This window comes from Rhinatrema bivittatum, chromosome 3 (assembly GCF_901001135.1).
Source record: "Rhinatrema bivittatum chromosome 3, aRhiBiv1.1, whole genome shotgun sequence".
Taxonomy (NCBI): domain Eukaryota; kingdom Metazoa; phylum Chordata; class Amphibia; order Gymnophiona; family Rhinatrematidae; genus Rhinatrema; species Rhinatrema bivittatum.
Window position 1 is genome coordinate 498,568,153 of NC_042617.1, and position 20,726 is coordinate 498,588,878.

At 42.4% G+C, this 20,726-nt stretch overlaps 1 protein-coding gene across 3 annotated transcripts in view; it reads right to left on the minus strand.

The window, feature by feature from the left end:
• Positions 1–8,335: 8,335 nt before the first annotated feature.
• PKHD1 (PKHD1 ciliary IPT domain containing fibrocystin/polyductin) overlaps positions 8,336–20,726 on the minus strand; it is a 1,284,809-nt gene continuing 1,272,418 nt past the window's right edge. For all 3 annotated transcript variants that reach the window (XM_029596114.1, XM_029596113.1, XM_029596115.1), the window contains one exon: positions 8,336–9,188. In XM_029596114.1, coding sequence (XP_029451974.1) covers positions 8,689–9,188 — 500 coding nt within the window. In that variant the 3' untranslated portion in view covers positions 8,336–8,688. The remainder of the gene's footprint in view (positions 9,189–20,726) is intronic.

Below are 20,726 nucleotides of genomic sequence, written 5' to 3' on the forward strand. Positions count from 1 at the left end.
TAGTGACTGTCAGAGCTTCCCCGCTCCTTGGGGTAGCGCTCTCCAGCTTCCCTGGAAATTGCGCGCTTCCTCGCTCCTCAGAGTTGTGCCTGTGTATTGTATTGAGACTGCCAGCACTTCTCTGCTCCTTGAGGCAGTGCTATGTCATCATTAGAGGCTCAGCTCAGGCTTCCCTGTCCTGTGGGCTGGCCTATGGCATTACATCATCACCCTACGCTGTGCAGTTCCTCCTTTCAGTGTTGCCCTCCGGAGTATCTCCTGATTGGTCAAGCCTCACGCCCCCCTGCTCTGCGGTCTGTCTGGCATTCCTTCCCACGGGGTCCCTGCCCACGTATTGCCTCCAGTCTATTCTCCACAGGGGTCTTCTCCTGGTGCCGCAGGTCCTCTCTATTGCCTCACCCAGAGCTCTCCGCTGTCTCTAACCTCGCCTCCTGACGGTGCAGACCTGTGGGTGTCCTTCTCACAGGTAGTAACAACTTGCATCTCGGGCCAAGGGCCCACATACCCAGAAATCATATCAGTGTATATGTGTGTGTGTGTGTGTGTATGTGTGTGTGTGTGTGTGTGTGTGTGTGTGTGTGTGTGTGTGTGTGTGTGTGTGTGAGAAACTAAAGTGCCTGGAATTTAGCCTTTCTTTTCTGACTTATATGCTTTTATTTCAGAGATAAAAATGTAAAAATTCAACCTATTTTTTTTCCTTGAAGTATGTTTTCCTGTCTTCATGTCCACATACTGTGGTAATATCAGTAATTGGAACATGTTTCATTTCATCTCTCTGCCCCTTACACAGATGTGCATGAGATCATTATATGGAATGTCTGACAAGGGATAATGAGGGGAAGAGACACTTAAATAAAGAAGATAATGTGTTTTGTCATGAACAGGAGAAAGATTTGAAGGGCACATAAACACCAGTTATGCAGAGTGTGGAGACAGGCACCAACTCTGTAGTCCTGTTTTTGAACTAACATCATGTATAATTTATTTTTAAATTTAGAAATATGATATATTTAAATGTCTCAAATCTTGGCCGATGTAAAATATCGTAAGGCAATATGTCATCTTAATTCGGTGTGGAAACAACTATGTGGATGTCATATGAGGTGATCAGAAGTGAAATGAAGAACAAATGGAGTTTTAATTTAGAGAATATGATCTATTGAGATGGGTACTAAACAATCTGCCTGTGGAATGATGTCATGCAAATCATTTTTGCTTTCATGGGATGAGAAGAGGTTTATACGGATATGATATCACTATGGAAACAAATAGTTTGTTAGTGGTGATGCTAATCACAGGTCAGTATTTCATGGCCAAAAATATCGACATCAGTGAACAGCTATTCGTGCCTGAAGACTAGGTAGAAAGAGCTGTCAGTGCATTTTTTTTTTATTCTTTATTTATGAATTTTCAACTTACAATAAGTATCATTCAAGTTTTCCAATATTCAATAACTTTGAATATCCTTAAAGTATACAAGATATAGAAATAATACAAAATAACAGTGAATCACTGATTTTAGACCATATTAATAACATTTCTTGTATTCAGTTACTAAACCAATGGGGAGCTCCGAGCAAAATATAAAATTTACAAAGTACTCAATATATAACAGAATTGGACTATTTTTTCTTCACAACTAATAATTAGATCACGGTACTATTCCCCTCATTTGAGTTCCTTCGCTCTTCCAGATATTTCTTTAAATGAAGTGGATCATAATAAATGTATCTAACCCCATCTACCCGCATGACACATTTACATGGGAATCGTATCATTATTTGTATTCCATATGTTCTTGCAGTATTAGCCATGGCGATAAATCTTTTTCTTCTTTCTTGTGTCTCCTTTGAGACATCTGGATAAATCCAGATTTTTTGGCCCAAGTAAAGGGAAGATCTTTTTTTCATAAAAAGCTTTTAAGACTCTGTCCCTATCCAGGGACTTCTCAAATTTAACCAAAAGAGTTCCTCTTGACTCTACTTGGGCGGAATAAGATGTCTCAATTAGCCCAGTTAAATCCAAAGATTTATCTTTCTGATCCGAAACATCTAATTTCTTTTCGTTTACAAAATAAGCATTAACTACCTGTGGAAACTGATCAGGTTGCCATGACAAAATATCCAAAAAATAGTTTTTTAATTGTTCCCTAGGAGAAACCACCTTACACCTAGGGAAATTAATAAACCTTAAATTTGTATACCTGACCTGATTTTCTAACACTTCAACCTTTTTACTTAAAGCTGTTTCACCTTTAATTATTGATGATTGTACCATTTTTATAGAAGATAAATTCTCTTGCACTTTATTTATTTCTACCCCATAGTTAATTACCATGGGGTTTAAATGTATCAATACATTTTGCATCTCTTTTATGCTGTTATTTAATTTCAAAATGTTATTTTGTAACGTATTCATAGCACTCCATAATGTTTCCACAGTCACTGTTTTTTGATTACCAGGAAAGGCCTCGGGTGGTTGAGGTGGAAAAGATACATTGACATAAGCCTGGTCAGCGAGGTTTCTCAATAGGGGGCTAGTTTCCGATTCTATTGATGATATTGAGATCCTGGGATTAACCAAGTTCTCTTCCATCACTCCTTTCTCTTTAGGGGGTAGGATCCCAAGTTCCTTTCCCCGATCTTGATTATGTAGTTTCACATCACTAGCTTCCGCCTCCAACAAGCTTGTCTGTATAATCGGTACCCGTATGTCAGGTGAGCTAGGATCTCTAGTGGTCACACTACTCCTTGGAGGAGGAGGTATAGTTGGCGCCCCGGGACTTAAGCTCACTTCTCCCAGTAGAGGTGGAGTTTGCTCTCCTACCACTTCTACAACGGGATTCTCCAGGGTTACTGAGTCCAGAGGTGGATAGAAATTTGTCAAAATTGTTTGTACTGGGGAAGGATTAACCAGGGTTGAGGCATCCGGGCGAACCCTTCCCTTCTGCTTTGTATGTGGCATAGATATCAACTACAAATAAAATGTTCCAAAAACACAAATTGAAATTTCTACTCACTGTTCCTGTTATTTCAAATCAAATTAGGGCTTTCGAGAGACGATCCGAACCATACATCACCTTCGACATCAAGGGGGGAGGGCGCCTTCTCGCCTTCGCCGACCTAAGCCGACCCAAGCCGTGCGCCCCTTACGGAGCATGCGGCTTAGGCAGCGCGCACCGACGACGGCGGTGCGCCGTCTGCCCACGTTCTTATGGGCAGTCGCAGTCCTCCGACGTCACCAAAGCTCCTCCCTCTCACAGCTGAGATGGGAGGATCAGGTCCTCACTCCGTGCTTCACGAAAGAGTCTCTGGATGTTTTATTCAGTTCTTTTCTCCAAAAAGGGTAGGTGATGATGTTCCTCGCGATCTCTCGCTCGCCTGGGCTCCCCGCTGTCAGTGCATTAACTTGAGAAACTGAAAAGTCAGAATGGAATTAAAGATTATACAGTAGGTATAGGGGAGAAAAAGTACAATATGTTCGCTATTTATGCTATTGGGAAAGAGTAGGTAAGGAATTCTCTCAGAACACCTTAAAGGACTGGGTACAGCTATCTATACCAGTCCTCCTTAAGACCCAATCCAGCAAGGGATTCTGGGATAGGGTAAAACATTGCAAGGGCCAGAAGGATGGGAGAGGCCAGGGAGAGAGACAGAAGGCTCGAGAATACACACATTGTAAGATATGATTGTTTTGTTGAACTGCTTAAACAAGCTACTGTTTTGTTTATTATTGCTTAAAGAATAAAGTTACTTAAAAAGAGTGTTACTAGAGTCCAGCGTGGAGTCTGTTCTCTTCCCAGTCCTGACTATTCTGCATCACAGCTAAATAAAATAATAATAAATAAGAATATATCCATGATAGTTAAAAAATAAGCTCCTATAACAGCAGTAGTATTTTATATCATCTATCCACTATTAAGTAACATAAATTGGAATTCAAAGGAATCATTCTCTGTCTCTCTGTTTTTCCCTCTATCTGTTTACTTAGCCATCATTTATCTTGATTTTAACATGTTTAGCCATTTGTCTTCAATATATATATATAACAACAATTTCTGAAACATATACTAAGTTTCTCCTTTTTTTTCAATCTGGCTATGTCTGGCTACTGACAAAAGTCATTTGAATCTTACTTTCAGGCAGACAGTGACAAGAGACTAGTGTCAAGTGAAAATGAAATGTAAATTTTATTAAAGACCCCTCTCATCTTTGTGTATCAATCCAGATTCCAGCCTAACCTAGCAAATCAAATCCTGTCTTCACTAAGCCTCAGGGCAAACTGAGAATCATTTCTCCCTAATACCATTCCCTCCAAGTAAAATATTTTCGTGTTTAGTAAATGAAAATTGAAAATGCAAACTCTGTTCTAATCCGAAGAAAAGTATGCCTTCAAAAGAACATTTTAGATAAAGGATGAAGCATTTTTTGTAGTAAAAAAATATGCTTTTCTGTTGCTTTAAACTCCATAGATGATGGACTGAGATCTAATATTACCTACTCTCAGTAAATTTTCTCTGCTTGTCATCTCAATGTTCAATATCGAGTCCAGAGATAATGTCCATGTATCAGATAAAAACAAGAAAACGAAATAGCATTATCAATATGGACTCACATTTGCTAATGATACTATGTATAGAGAGATGTCATTAGAAAAATAACTGTGTGGCTAATATAAGAAAATAACATAACAGAGGAATTGCATATTGTGACAAACTCACCTTGGTGAATATATTAGTTCAGACTCTTTGGAAGTCAGTATCTCTTTGGAACATGAGACTGGGCTAAATATGTGGTGGATATGTCAGAAGATCTGAATGTTAGGGTCAGAGATGATCTATTGAGCCAGGACACGTGCCTGGTTAGACATGTTCCATAACTATAGTTTTATATAGCCCACATAAAATTGTAGGGATATTATGATGCAGAAAAAGCTAGTTAAAGGAACTACAACTTGAAATCCCATAGGTTGATATGTAAAGTTAAACTGAATTAGCAAAGACCTCTTCTTCACAAGCTGATTCTCTGCTTCTTGGAGACTGTTAGCACAATTATTTCCATGTGTTATGCCTGAGCTTGGTATTGACCAGGTGAAGTAAAAGTGAACATGGTTCCGCTGCCCAATCTGCCTCACTACTCTGGTGACCTGAAGCACTGTCGCGGTTTTCTAAACCAATGCCACAAGTATTTCTCCTTCAACCGGCGTTGTTCCCCAATGACTCTGTCAAAATGACCTTTATTCTTTTCTCTTGGATGGCAAGGCCTTTGCTTGGACCTCTCCCTTGTGGGAGCATTCTGACCCTATACTCTTCAACTTGGCCCTCTTCATCTCAGCCTTCAAACAAGTCTTTGAAGAACCCGACTTACCAAAACTCCCTGGTGATCCAGCAGGGGGTCCGGGAGCCATCCCATGCACTCTACACCCTCGGTACCAGTTCAAAATGGCGCCGATAGCCTTTGACCTGCTGTGTCACAGGGGCTACCGGTGCCAATGGTCAGCCCCTGTCACATGGCAGGAGCACAAGATGGCACCGATGGCCATGTGACAGGGGCTGACCAATGGCACCGGAAGCCCCTATGACATAGTAGGGCAAAGGCTATCGGCGCCATTTTGAACTGGTACCGAGAGTGTGAGAGTGCTCCCAGACCCCCGCTGGACCACCAGGGAGTTTTGGTAAGTCTTGGGGTTGTCAGGAGGGTGGGGGATTGTAGTAAATTTAATTTTAGCCGGCTAACGAATGGGATTCGACGTATAACCGTATCGGGACGCCATACAGACGTATGCAACATATCTGCCCCCCCCGACGATTACGTATCCGGAATGCAATGTATGGCGTCCCTCTGCACATCCCTAGTGGATGCAGGGGCGCAGGGAGCCATCTTTTTCCCTACAAAGAAGAACCCTGCACCTGCAGGGGACTTGGAGGGCTGAATGAAACCCTTGGCCAGGTTTTCTCTAATGTATTCTGACATGGCTTGGGTCTCCAACTGTGAGAGAGGATAGATTCTGGGGACTCCGACTTAGGTAGTAAGTTGATCGCGCGTTCATATGAGCGTTGTGGAGGTAATGTATCCATGGCCTTCTTAGAGAACACATCGGAAAAGGATGCATATTGCGGCAGAAGGCCAGAAAGAATGGTTGTGGTTACCATACAAGTCAATTGTGAAGCGAGTTCCAGACAAGCTTTGTGACAAGCAGGGCCCCAATGAGAGAGTTGTAAGATGTCCCAGTTGAAGTGTGAGGTGTGCTGTTGCCGCCAAGGTAGTCCCAATATTATGGGATGGATGGCCTTGTCTAAGATGTGGAATGAGATGGTCTCCATATGCAAGGTTTCGGTGCGTAGTTGGATGAGAGCTGTAGTGTGGGTAACTTCACCAGGAAGAGGTTCCCCTTGAATCAAGGACAGAAGTAGGGGTGCCGGAGACCAGATAGTAGGGATCCGTAGATGTTCCATGCGCTGCTTTAGAATGAAGTTCCCACTGGCCCCGGAGTCCACCAGTGCCAAGGTGTGGAACTCTCTTGTCCATCTTTATTTATACAAGAACGGTCAGTGGAGGAGATGGCGAGGTTAGGCCTAGGAGAAGTCCTCCATCAGATCATAGGCCTGAAAGTTTCCCGGACAGACCAGACATGAAGCAATAGCATGGCTCAGCTGGCCGCAGTACAGGCATAGGCCAGACTGCTGTTGATGCTGATGTTCTTTTGGTGAAATTCTACTTCTACTCATCTGCATGGGTTCCTCCTCCACTGGATTCAGCGGTGGGTTCAGTCTAGGAGAAGATGAGCATCTGACTCGGAATTGTCCTTGTGCAGCCTTACGGGATGCTCTGGACTCCAGAGAGCATTCTTGTAGTTGACGGTCGATGCGCCCAGTAAGGTCAATCAGAGAGTCCAAGGTAGAGGACAATTCTCGGGCTGCCAGCTCATCCTTAATCCGAGGCAAGAAATATGGAACGTAAGCAGTTGGCGTCCCAATGCAATTCCGATGCAAGGGTGCGGAATTCAATGACGTAGTCCGTTAAAGGGCAAGAGCCTTGCTGAAGATGCAGGAGGGATGAACCGGACTTGGCTCGTTGACCAGGGTTTTCAAAGATGGATTGAAACAGGGCCAGGAACCCTGGAATGTCCCGGAGGACCGGGTCTGCTCGCTCCCAGAGAGGTGACGCCCAGTCCAAGGCTTAACCATCCAAAAGGGCCAGGATGTATGTGGCCTTGGCGATCATATCTGGGAAGTAAGCAGGTTGCAGGCAGGTTGCAGATAGAATGAAAAGTGGTTTAAGGAAGCCTGGGATTCAATGCCACGAAGTGCAGAGTCATGCATTTGACGTACAGTAATCCAAAAGAATTGTATGAGATGGGAGATGAAAGACTAATGAGCACAGACTGGGAGAGGGACCTTGGGGTGATAGTGTCTGCTGCTCTGAAGGCAATGAAACAATGTGACAAAGTAATGGCAAAAGCCAGAGGGATGCTGTGCTGCATAGACAGAGGAACAACCAGCAGTAAAAAGGTGATAATGCCCTTGTGCAGGTCTTTGGTGATGCCTCACCTAGAGTACTGTATTAAGTTCTGGAGAACTTATCTCAAAAAGGATATGGACAGGATGGTAACAGTCCAGAAAATGTTGACCAACATTGTGTGGGTCTGCATCAAAAGCCATATGAGATCAGAGTCAGACTGAGCAAGGTGAATATGTGTTTCCCGGAAGAGACAAAGTCAGGGCGATATGATATAGACCTTCAAATATATAAGGTATTAGTGATGCACAAACATCAAATCTTTTCTGCTGGAAAGAAAACTGCAGAATTAGGGGTCATGATATGAAACTCTAGGGGGAACAATGCAGAACCAACATCAGGAAATATTTCATCACAGACAGGGTCATGGATGCATGGAATGCCCTCCTGTAAGAGGCTGTGAAGACAAGAACAATAATGAAATCCAAAGGGGCATGGGATAAACATTGCAGATCCCTACAGGCTAGATGATGGAAATTAGAAACTGGATAACCTATGGTAACTTTAGGTATAACACTTCTGCATGGGAGTAACCAGCAGGGATTGTCAGTTACTACCCTTAACAGAAGGCAAGGAGGTAACCTGCACAGAGCGGCAATCAATTACTGCCCTTAACAGAAGGTATGGAGGTAACCTGCATGAAGCGGCAATTAATACTTTTAATATATGTATGATATGCTTCTCCTGCTTTTTTGAAATTATGTAATTGTACTATCTAAAGTGATTTTTTAATGTCTTTACTGGATATTTCACTTGCATGTGGTTATTTTTGTTAATATTTTAATATAAATAATATATTGAAATAACATTTTGCCTTTTATTTTGTGCTTATTTACAAATACATGAAACTATAACTTAGAATTATACAGTATCAAGCAATTTTTATGCAATAACTCATCTACATATTTTAGTCATTGCAGCACATACATGTTGCATATTTCTCATTTTTCACACATACAAATCATGTATTCCTGATAATAGTAAATATGTTTCATTATATACTGAACTTAGCTCTTCAGGTTTATATTTATTTGTGTCTAATTACTATAAAACACTTTTAAACTATATTTATGACTGGCATAAAAAGATTGATGGCAGACTTGTTAGGGTCCATGTTAAGATCTCTTTTCCTCAATATTTAATAAAAATATGATTCTGAGTGCAATTTATTTTAACACTTGGACATCTCTTCTTCTCCTCCATTTAGCTGTAAATGCTTCTGGAATGTCCCACAGTCTAATGCATGAAAGATAATCCCTGGTTCCATGTCAGAAATCGTCTCTGCTTGATTCCACAAGTCACCAATTCTATCACAAATCACTTGGCACTTCACCATTTTTTCCTCATTCATCAGATCTTCAGGCAGTGGATTTTCTTCTTCCTGGTTTTCACATTTATATCCATGCCACTGCTGGGATTTTCTGCAAGTATCAAGATCTTTGACACCAGCTTGCTGGGGATGAGAACACCCTATAGTACACCTCTTTTCTTGTGACCAAAGGTTCATATCAGACTTAGGCAAAGATCTGTCTTTTCTTTTAACTTTATATTGTCCAGGTGAATCATTCCATGATTTTCTCTTTTTAGTCCCAATCGCAGGGCTGAGTGCCTTTTCATGGAATTTGTTTAATTCTACTGCTGTGTTTTCTGATTCAGCCCTTATTTTCATATCTATTAACAAAATAAAACAAAAACAAAAACATGTATCACTTTAAGCACTGCTTTTGCTTTTTGTCTTTTAAATCATTTATTTATATTCATTCATTTATTTGTTAAACTTGTAATATGCCACAACAAACTGATGTTGTAGGTGAGGAAGAGCAAGTAACACAATAAAAGATAATCGAGTAATCATAATGTAGACGGACAAGCCAATATTCAGTAAGCCAGCGAACAGTCAAGTTATCTGTCTAAAGTCAGCTGGATAACTTGTTCCACTATTCAGCAGGATAAACATCCCACTGAATATTCTTGCCTAAAGACATCCAGCTACATGTCACCAGATAACTTTAAAGCCTAACCGACTATGACTGAATATAACTGGTTAGGCCTGTGTTTTTATTTTACAAAACTAGGTAAATTATGGGCCTGTGGCCCAATTCCTACTGCCCCCCACCCCACCCCAGTATTTAGCTATTAGGCCTTCCATTCCAAGCACTACCCTCCCTAACAAACCCATCTAAAAGGAAATAACTATTGGGCCGATACAGTAAGGGGCGGTAGAAAGAGATGCGTTAGTGCCTGGAGCACCCGCATTTGCCGCACGCACAGTTTGGATCACCTACTGCTCGATACTGTATTTAAATGGCATGCAAATGCAAGCCGCGTCCATGAAGCGCAATCCATTTTACTGTATAGGCGCTATACAGTGCCTATACAGTATCCTGAGTGCGCTGGTACCTGTCATTTCAAATGATGTTTGAAATGACAGGTACCAGGAAGTGGATGGCTCTCCTACAGTCCCAAACCAACCCAATCCAAGCCCCAGCAGAGAGAGACGAAGTTTAGCCGCCCAGTCCCAAACCAACCCAATCCACAGAAAAAAAAATGCTTCTCGCACTTAGCTGCCCAGTCCCAAACCAACCCAATCCACAGAAAAAAAAATGCTTCTTGCACTTAGCCGCCCAGTGGGTGGAAAGGGATATGCATCGAGTTAAAGAAGCAGTAGGGATCGGTAAAAATAGTTAGTGAATTGTGGGTTAGACTTACGTGGCAAAATTGTGAGTACACAGCGGGTTAGAAACGGGGTAACTGCGGCCGCACTTTACTGTATCGGCCTGTATATGTTTTGGGGTCCACAAATCGGTCTCCCCCCGATCTGATCCCTATTTCCAGATAAACTGACCCAAAGTGCATCTCCATTCCTCCCCTGCCGGCCGGCTGGCCGGCGCCATCTTTAAAGATGGCCACCGCCGTCTTTAAAAATGGCCGCCGCCATCTTTAAAGATGGCGCCGGCCATCCAGTGCTCCTACCATGTGACAGGGGCCGGCCAATGGCACGGATACCCTGTCACATGGTAAGGGCAAAGGGCCATCGGTGCCATCTTTATGAGTGGCAACCGACGGCCAGAGAACGGGAGATCGCTCCCGGGATCACCACTAGACCACCAGGTAATTTTAAAATGTTTTGGGGGGCTCGGGAGGGTGGGGGAAGCTAAGGGGTCGTTTTTAAAGGGTCGGGTGGGGTTTTTTTTTTATCGGGCCATCGGCGCCATTTTTGAGTGGCAGCCAAAATGGCACCGATGGCCCGAGAGTGGGAGATCGGTCCTTGTGCCCCCACTGGACCACCAGGTAATCGTAAAACATTTTGGGGGGATTTGGGAGGGTGGGAGAAGGTAAGGGGTCAATTTTAAAGGGTCGGGCCTTACTAAAAAAAAAAATAACTAGGTGAATTGGAACCTATTCCAATTCACATCACCAACGATCAGATTTTTTTCCCCCTCTAGCCGAACCCATTCGTTAAGACGATCGGGCACACGATTCACATCCCTAGTCTTTACCAATTTCCTAAAAACATTCAGAGGTAAATTTTAAAAGGCCGGTGTGCACCAAAACAAGGAGATATGAGCACAAAGCAGGCCAGCATTCACTGAGCGGATTTTAAAGCTGCCCGAATATGCACATACTTGCTGCTTCATGCACAAAGAAAAGTTTCAAAAAAGAGGCGGGGCATGAGTGTCCTCTGGATGGGACATGGGGCACAGTTGCACACTGGGGCCCCCTGCCACATAACTTTACTTCTGTTATTGATGACTTGTAAGTTGTAAAACAAAAAATTGTAGGCAGATCAGCAGGGTTTTAAATGCTGAGGCTAACAAGAAAGGAGGCTATTAAATTAGGGGGGTTGGAAGTCCTATTCCTTACCTGGGCAAACTGGGAAAACTGGTAATGGCATTGGCGCGCATGTTTTTTAAAATCCCTGCCACTAACGTGGTAGAAGCAGCTTTTGCATGCATAAGCGCACGTCCACCTAAAACTGTATACAAATATGCACGCGGTCAGGCTGTTTTATAACATGTGCACATATATGCACATATGTTATATAATGACCATGACCCTGGGCATGGGCCGATGAATGTGCTCACACATCTTAGTCTGTAGCCAACCAACCCTGCTATCTGCACCAGTCCTCCTCAAAACCAATCCACAAATGTGCAACAAACAAGTAAATCCTCTCTGTCTGGTGGAAGATAATCAAATATTTTTCATACAGAGTACTTCCAATTTACCCTGTTGTGAAGACTGAGATAATCACAGTCCAACCAGTATCTCAAGTACTTTGGTCCATTCCCATGCGATGTCTTTTAAGCCATACAAAGGATCTTAACCTGGAGTCTATACTCAATGTAATTTATGCAGTATTAGCAGCATCAATCTTGCCACATTCTGGAACCCATTACAAGACACATAGCAAAATTTTGCACATGCTGAAAACTACACACATACTTCTTCAGAAGGCCAACAATAAGTGAATTACAATAATTTAATCTAGACACTATCAGTACATGAATCACTTTGATAAAGTTAGCTTCTTCTAAAAACAATCACAATTGGCATATCTGATGGAGTTAGAAATAACAAGAACAATCACCAAAATCTGATCCCTGATGGACTTTTCTGCATCTACCAAAACCCCAAATTCCCTATTAGGCTTTAAATTATATTACATATAGATCAGGCATAGTAAAAGTATCCAATTTAGATTCCCCTGGCATCCCCCTCCTAAACATCTCAGTTTTAGTACAATTCAATGTTAATCTATTTTCAAACAAACAATGTTGAACAGCCACCATACATCTTGAAAAATAATTTACCATTTCAACTTGTCCTTCCCTCTATACATAAAACTGAATATCATAAGCATAACATATATGCTTGATAAAAGTTGATATCAAATGACTGGATTATCTTACCATGGAACATATACATACTTTTGATTTGATTTATATTCACCTTTTATGACACTTCAAAGCAGATTGCATTCAAGCACTGTAGGTACAGTATTCCCTATAATCAGAGGGCTTCCAATCTAAGAGCGTCATTCACAAATCCAGGTTAGGTAATTTACCATAAGGCAAATGCTGTTTACCATGCAGTAAACAGCCTAATGTGGGGATAACATGAGGAATTTCAAATAATTTGCATTATTCTGGCCTTGGCACCACACATATTTGAATGAGCTGGTTAGCTTGCAAATATAGGCTAATCACAGATCAGTCATTGCTACTCAATATTATGCAAATCAAATAATGTGACTTACCAAAAAAAAAAATCACAAGCTGTGTTAATTGATTTGAAGTTAGTTATAGCTCTCGAGTTTCTCTATTCAAGCCAGTCATGTTTTCAGGATATACTGAAAATGTAACGATGTGGTGGCCCCAAGGACTGGTTTGAGAACCCTGGTCTATGATGAGGCAAGTGGCACTTTTTAAAAATTATATATTTAGAATTTTAAAAAAGAGATGGCAAAAATAATCAACTTAGATATCAGAAAAACAAAGGCTAGTTGTCTAAAACAATATAGGGGAAGAAAGAAAAAGAAGCAACTATTATTCTCCTTACTTTTCAAATCCTAAACATGTGGAGAACAAGAAGCCAAACATAATACCAATAAGGAAATTATAAAATAAACAAAAGCAAATACCAAAGCATAATAAATTAATCTACTACCCTATTTCAACTCTGCCTGGAATGATATCCATTTATCTTGACAGAAAAAAATCAAGTAAGATATAGCACAGTGTCCTAACCTCCCACTCTCTCAAGCAGTGGCATAGCCAGAACTGATTTTTTGGGTGGGCACAAAGTTAACATGGGTGGGCTGTAAGCATGCAGGTCTGAGACCTACTAGTTGTATTCTTATTGATAAATAAGAACATAAGAACATAAGAAATTGCCATGCTGGGTCAGACCAAGGATCCATCAAGCCCAGCATCCTGTTTCCAACAGAGGCTAAACCAGGCCACAAGAACCTGGCAATTACCCAAACACTAAGAAGATCCCATGCTACTGATACAATTAATAGCAGTGGCTATTCCCTAAGTAAACTTGATTAATAGCCGTTAATGGACTTCTCCTCCAAGAACTTATCCAAACCTTTTTTGAACCCAGCTACATTAACTGCACTAACCACATCCTCTGGCAACAAATTCCAGAGAAAAAGAATTTTCTCCGATTAGTCTTAAATGTGCTACTTGCTAACTTCATGGAATGCCCCCTAGTCTTTCTATTATTCGAAAGTGTAAATAATCAATTCACATCTACTCATTCAAGACCTCTCATGATCTTAAAGACCTCTATCATATCCCCCCTCAGCCGTCTCTTCTCCAATCTGAACAGCGCTAACCTCTTCAGCCTTTCCTCATAGGGGAGCTGTTCCATCCCCTTTATCATTTTGGTTGCCCTTCTCTGTACCTTCTCCATCGCAACTATATATTTTTTGAAATGCGGCGACTAGAATTGTACACAGTATTCAAGGTGCAGTCTCACCATGGAGTGATATAGAGGCATTATGACATTTTCCATTTTATTAACCATTCCCATCCTAATAATTCCTACCATTCTGTTTGCTTTTTTTACTGCTGCAGCACACTGAGCCGACGATTTTAAAGTATTATCCACTATGATGACTAGATTTTTTTCCTGGGTGGTAGCTCCTAATATGGAACCTAACATCATGTAACTACAGCAAGGGTTATTTTTCCCTATATGCAACACCTTGCACTTGATCACATTAAATTTCATCTGCCATTTGGATGCCCAATCTTCCAGTCTTGCAAGGTGTTCCTGTAATGTATCACAATCCGCTTGTGATTTAACTACTCTGAATAATTTTGTATCATCCGCAAATTTGATAATCTCACTCGTCGTATTCCTTTCCAGATCATTTATATATATATTAAAAATCACCGGTATAAGTACAGATCCCTGAGGCACTCCACCATTTACCCTTTTCCACTGAGAAAATTGACCATTTAATCCTACTCTTTGGTTCCTGTCTTTTAACCAGTTTGTAATCCACGAAAGGACATCGCCTCCTATCCCACGACTTTTTAGTTTTCTTAGAAGCCTCTCATGAGGGGCTTTGTCAAACGCCTTCTGAACATCCAAATACACTACATCTACCGGTTCACCTTTATCCACATGTTTATTAACCCCTTCTAAAAAATGAAGCAGATTTGTTAGGCAAGACTTCCTTTGGGTAAATCCATGTTGACTGTGTTCCATTAAACCATGTCTTTCTTTATGCTCTACGATTTTGATCTTGAGAATAGTTTCCACTATTTTTCCCGGCACTGAAGTCAGGCTCACTGGTCTATAGTTACCCGGATCGCCCCTGGAGCCTTTTTTAAATATTGGGGTTACATTAGCCACCCTCCAATCTTCAGGTACAATGGATGATTTGCCATATACTGCACCCTACAATGGCTATCTAAGTAGTTTGCAACAGCCATTATGCATCATGCGGGAAACTTTAAAACATTTTACCTCAATTATTTAAAGCACTTACCATTATTAATAATACCTTATTAATCTGTATTAATTTATTTTATATTTATTGCAGTTTATAAATACAGAAGTATATCATGTAAAAAGCAAACAAAACAAACAGATCCTACCAATCATGTAATAAAACAAAAATAAATTGAACTGGGAACGCTAGGAGAGTGCCCCATCTTGAGGAGATTGTGTGCCCTTGGGCCTCGTCACGACCCAGACGACTCCAGAGCAACACCGACATAGGCGAGGTGTGTCCAAGCATGGGTGAAGACTAATGTATGACCCTCTACTGACCTGCATGCTTCTGGAAAGCCAACAACGCAATGTTGGTTACTGAACAGACCTCTGACCATTCTCAGCCCTTTTGGACCTGCCGCTAGGTATCGGCAAGAAGCAGCAGGCTGGACTGAGGACGAGGGCAGATGAAGGCCTTATGACATAGAAGACCCTAGACGAGACGAGGAGCTTGGAAGGCTCTGGATGAGATGAGAAACTTGGAAGACTCTGGACGAGATGAGGAGCTTGGAAGGTTCAGACATTACCACTGTCTCTCAGGGCGCCCTACACAGCCCACCGACATGGGTGGACCCAATGGGCTGGTCACGGACCACCCTGTCCCACTGCGCACCCTACACAACCTGGAGAGGCTGGTTACAGACCACACGGAGAGAGGGACAAGCGCAGGAAGGGAATCCAGCCGAGATGAAACTCCAATGGCAAGAACAGGAACCGAAGAGACGAATTTACCCCAAAAAGGTGTCATCTGGAGAACCAAAGGAGCTGCAACGTCAAAAGGGCTTGGAACAAGTGAAGGAGGAACAGAACCTCGGAACCTCAGGAAATGGAACATCAGGAAGTGGAACATCAGGAAGCCTGGACTAGGAACCTTGGAACATGAAGACATGGAACATCAGGAGGCCATGAAGACTCAGGAATCAAGACTGGACATGGAGCTCCAACAAAGAACAAGGAACAAAGACCTGACAGAGGGCTGGAAGGCAGGAACCTCCAGGGATGAAGAACTCCGGTGCAAGGCAAAACAGGACTGCTGGAGAAGCCCTTTTATAGGGCTAGCAGGAAGACGCTCAGGAAGACGTCATCAGATGAGGCCCGGAGCATATCCAGCTGCGGGCTTTTTAATCTTGAAGAGAGGTGTGGCCACGCGCCTAGAGGCAGGCTGAAGCAGGAAGAGACTATCGGCAGTGTCTAGCTGCGAAGGATCGTTTAGGGGTAGCCCCAGGCCGCAGGACAGGCCCCAGTATTGGCAGCTCCATGCTGCTGAAGATACAGCTGACTCGTGGCTCCCTGCCGTGAGTGAAGGCCCCAAGGATGGCGGTCTGGGCCGCAATGGTGTGGCGTCAGCGGCGGCCTCCTGGCCACTTGGGAATAATGTGGGCAGCACTCGGTTGAGCGGGCAAGGCCTCCAAGGGTGGCTTCATGCCGTGGAAGTCGGCGGCCTCAGCCACTTAGGAGAAGGCAGTGCAGGAGGGTAAGAGGCCTGCTTGTGGGGGAAACTCTGCAAGCAGGAATCCTCAAAGACCCCCTCCTCAAAGACCCCCTCCTCAAGCCTCATCTCAACAGCTAGCGGGAAACGAAGATATCAATCCAATTTTGTCCTTATAAGCATAGGAGTGAAAACATACCACTATGTCTCTTGGATTATTCCCCAGTCTGGGACCCAGCGATCTATGTGCCCTCTCGATCTGGGTGCTGTAGTTGGGTCCTGCGTCACCAGTCTGTGTCACTCCCAAGATCAAGGCGCAGATTTTTTGAATCACCGAAACACAGTCCTTATATTCCTCACATTCTGGCACTCCCTTGAAGCGCAAATTACAGCGCCTGGTCCTATTTTCGATGTCTTCAAGTTTGTCTGTTAGAGCGGAGTGCTGAGTTTGTAAGACAATCAGTTCCTTTTGTTGGTTAGCCCAGCGCTCTTCATGGTCGTCTAGCTGCATGCCTGTCTCGTCAATCCGGCGTGCCATGTCCGCATGATCATCTCTTATCTCCTGTAGAGTAATGGCCAGTTCGGATTTAAAAGTTTTTATATCCTGGCGAATTTCAATAAACCAGGATCGCATTTCTGAGCGGGTCGGGGGTTCGGAGTTCACTTCCCCCGCGTCACCACCTTCAGCACCCGACTCCTCCGGCTCGATTTCCGTCGCCATTTTGTTTGATTCTGCCTCCGAATCCTCTCCTGTCTTATTATAGGAGAATTTCTTGAAATCTATTGGGGGTTTTTTTGCGGTCATGCTCCGGTATATTTCTTGTACCTGGTATGCTAGGTTTCGTTTCAAAGTGCTGCGATATTCGCTGTTTACACCCGAAAAAGCTCCGGTATATGAGGAACTCCGCTCCTAAGCATCCAGCATGGGAAGTGACGTCACTTCCTCCACTTTTTTCCCTTTTTAGTCATTTCCTAATTCCTTTTTGAGTCTTTCTCATTCTATTTCTTCTCCTACTGTCTTTTCCCCTTCATCCCCCCTCCCCCCCACACACACACAAACATACATACAGAGCTCATGCTTTCTCTCACAGATTCCCTCACACACACAAACTCTCATTCTCATATGCTCTCCCCACCAAGCTCTCATTCTTACATTTTCTTCACACACACACGTACAAGCTCTCACTCTCACATGCTCTATCACAAACACAAGCTCTCACTCTCATATACTCTCCCTTCCCCCCCCCCCCCACAAGCTCTCACTCTCACATTCTCTACCATACACACACGCACACACACAAGTTCTCACTCTAACATGCTCTATGACAAACACAAGCTCTCACTCTCACTCCTGGCTCCCATTCTCACACACACAGATGCACATCCAGGCTCCCATTCTCACCAGGGCAAATGCACACCCAGCTTCCCAGTTATACTCACATACAGACATGCTTCCATTCTAAGCCACACACACACACCCAGGCTCCCATTCACACCTCCACACTCACACATACCCAGGCTCCCATTCTCACCCAAATGCACACATTAAAGCTCCCATTCTCTACCACATACACATAGGGCCTTTTCAATAAGCTTAGCCAAATTCCTACTACAGCTGCTGAGGAGATGGGATCCCCATGATGGCCTTGCTGCTCCTGCCTACCTTTTCGCCATCATGGGGGTGGGATCCCGCAATGGCCATGCTGCTCTGGTACCCCTTGTCACCATCACAGGGATGGGATCCCGTGATGGCCTTCCTGCTCTGGCCCACCTCTTTGCCGTCACAGGGATAGGAATCCCTCGACAGCTTTGAGGTACAGTGTCAGAAAGCTCTGGCTGGGTGGGCCCAGCCACTGCACTCAAGAACATCTTAAACTGTTCTGCATCAAAGAAAATATAATGAAATAATACATTTATGAGGAAATTTCAGAAAAACTACTCCCAAACCCCAAACCTGCTGTCTAATATCTATGAAGGCTCTCTTTTTTGAACTCAGAATCCCTACTAAGATGAGGATAAACCTTGATTATTTGTCTATAGAACAGAAAATCTCTGTTCTGAGAGAAGTTTTTCAAAGTCCAGACTCTGTCTAGTTAAAAGATGAATGTAGTCAAAAGCGTACTTCAGACTATATTCTCCTCTAGAAAGATTTCTAAGAAGGCCATCTAATTTAAAATGTCTGTGGAAAATGGACTTTGCTCATCCATTTTTCCCTCACATTCTTGCTGTTTGTATGACAAGAAATAATAAACCATGAAGTGGGGAGGGATGGTCTCCAAAAGAAATTTTAGTCCTTCAAGGAAATATTTCTTTAACATATCTTCCTGGCCACATTATAAACATTTTCAACACTTCTCATCAAAATATAATTTTCCTTAAAGAGTGCAGCACCACAGGATTGTGGTGCAGGAATTTTCCCTTCACGGTCATGAAGTCAATCAGAAAAGTTTACAAAATGAATATCATAATTTTCAGTTATTTTTATAGTATCTGAGGAAAACATGCAAAGTTGACTCATACAGCCAGTCAAAAAGGTATCCATAATGACCGTATTTCAAGGCGAGAAATGCTAGATGGTACTTGTGGTATAATTTCTGGAGAAAACTTTGAACACTTTTGCTCCTCCCTTTCCCTGTCCCATAAGGTGTGCCAAATCCCAAACTTGGCTCACTTCCAGAGATCACTTCCTATTTTTCCTCATATAAGAACATAAGAATAGGAAGAAGCTAAAAGCAAAATTCTTGTGAGGGAGTCAGTTGGGCTGCTAGATGACCAAGGGTTAAAAGGTATGCTCAGGGAGGATAAAGAAATAGTAGAAAAATGAATGATTTCTTTGCCTTGGTCTCTGCGGAGGAGAACATTAGAAACATGCCAGCGCTAAACACATTCTTAGATGGTGATGATTCTGAGCAACTAAAACAAATGTTTGTCTTAATGGAGGATGTAATAGATTAAACTGGCATTAAATAGTAACAAATCACCAGGATTGGATGATATCTACCACAAAGACCTAAAAGAATTCAAACATGAAATAGCAAACTTGTTGCTAGTAATCTATAACCTATTATTTATAACAACCACAAAACCTAAAGACTGGAGGGTGGCTGGTATGCCAATTTTTATAAAGGGATCTACGGGTGATTGGAGAAACTATGGACTGGAAAGCCGAATGTTGGTGCCAGGCCAGATGGTAGACATTCTTAAAAACATATTTACTGGCCATATATAGTAGATACACAGTTTAATGGGTGAAGTTCAACATGTTTTAGCAACAGTAAGTCTTGACTTACAAATCTATTACATTTTATTGAAAGAGTAAATAAATATGCAAATAAAGGTGAGCCAGTTGAAACAGTGTACAAAATTTTTTAGAAGGCATTTGACAAAAGCCCTCCATGAAATTAAAATACCATGGGATAAGAGGTAATATCGCTTCTGTGGATTGATAACTGGATAAAAGACAAGAAACAGAGGGCAGGGCTAGATGGTCAGTTTTCCAAATGAAGAAAGGACATAGGAACATAAGAAATTGTCATGGTGGGTCAGACCAAGTGTCCATCAAGCCCAGTATCCTGTTTCAAACAGGGGCCAAAACAGGCCACAAGAACCTGGCTATTACCCAAATACTAAGAAGATCCCATGCTACAGATGCAATTAATAGCAATAGCTATTCCCTAAGAAAACTTGATTAATAGCAGTTAATGGACTTCTCCTCCAAGAACTTATCCAAACCTTTATTGAACCCAGCTACACTAACTGCACTAACCACATCCTCTGGCAACAAATTCCAGAGCTTTATTGTGCATTCAGTGAAAAAGAATTTTCTCCAATTAGTCTTAAATGTGCTACTTGCTAACTTTATGGATTCCTTCTATTATTAGAAGTCCTTCTATTATTGGAAAGTGTAAATAACCGATTCACATCTACTCGTTCAAGACCTCTCATGATCTTAAAGACCTCTATCATATCCCCCCTCAGCCATTTCTTCAAGCTGATCAGCCCTAACCTCTTCAGCCTTTCCTCATAGGGGAGCTGTTCCATCCTCTTTATCAGTTTGGTTGCCCTTTTCTGACTTTCTTCATCACTACTAAATCTTTTTTGAGATGTGGCGACCAGAATTGTACACAGAATTCAAGGTGCGGTCTCACCATGGAGCGATATAGAGGCATTATGACATTTTCCGTTTTATTAACCATTCCCTTCCTAATAATTCCTAATATTCTGTTTGTTTTTTTGACTGCTGCAGCACACTGAGCCAATGGGCT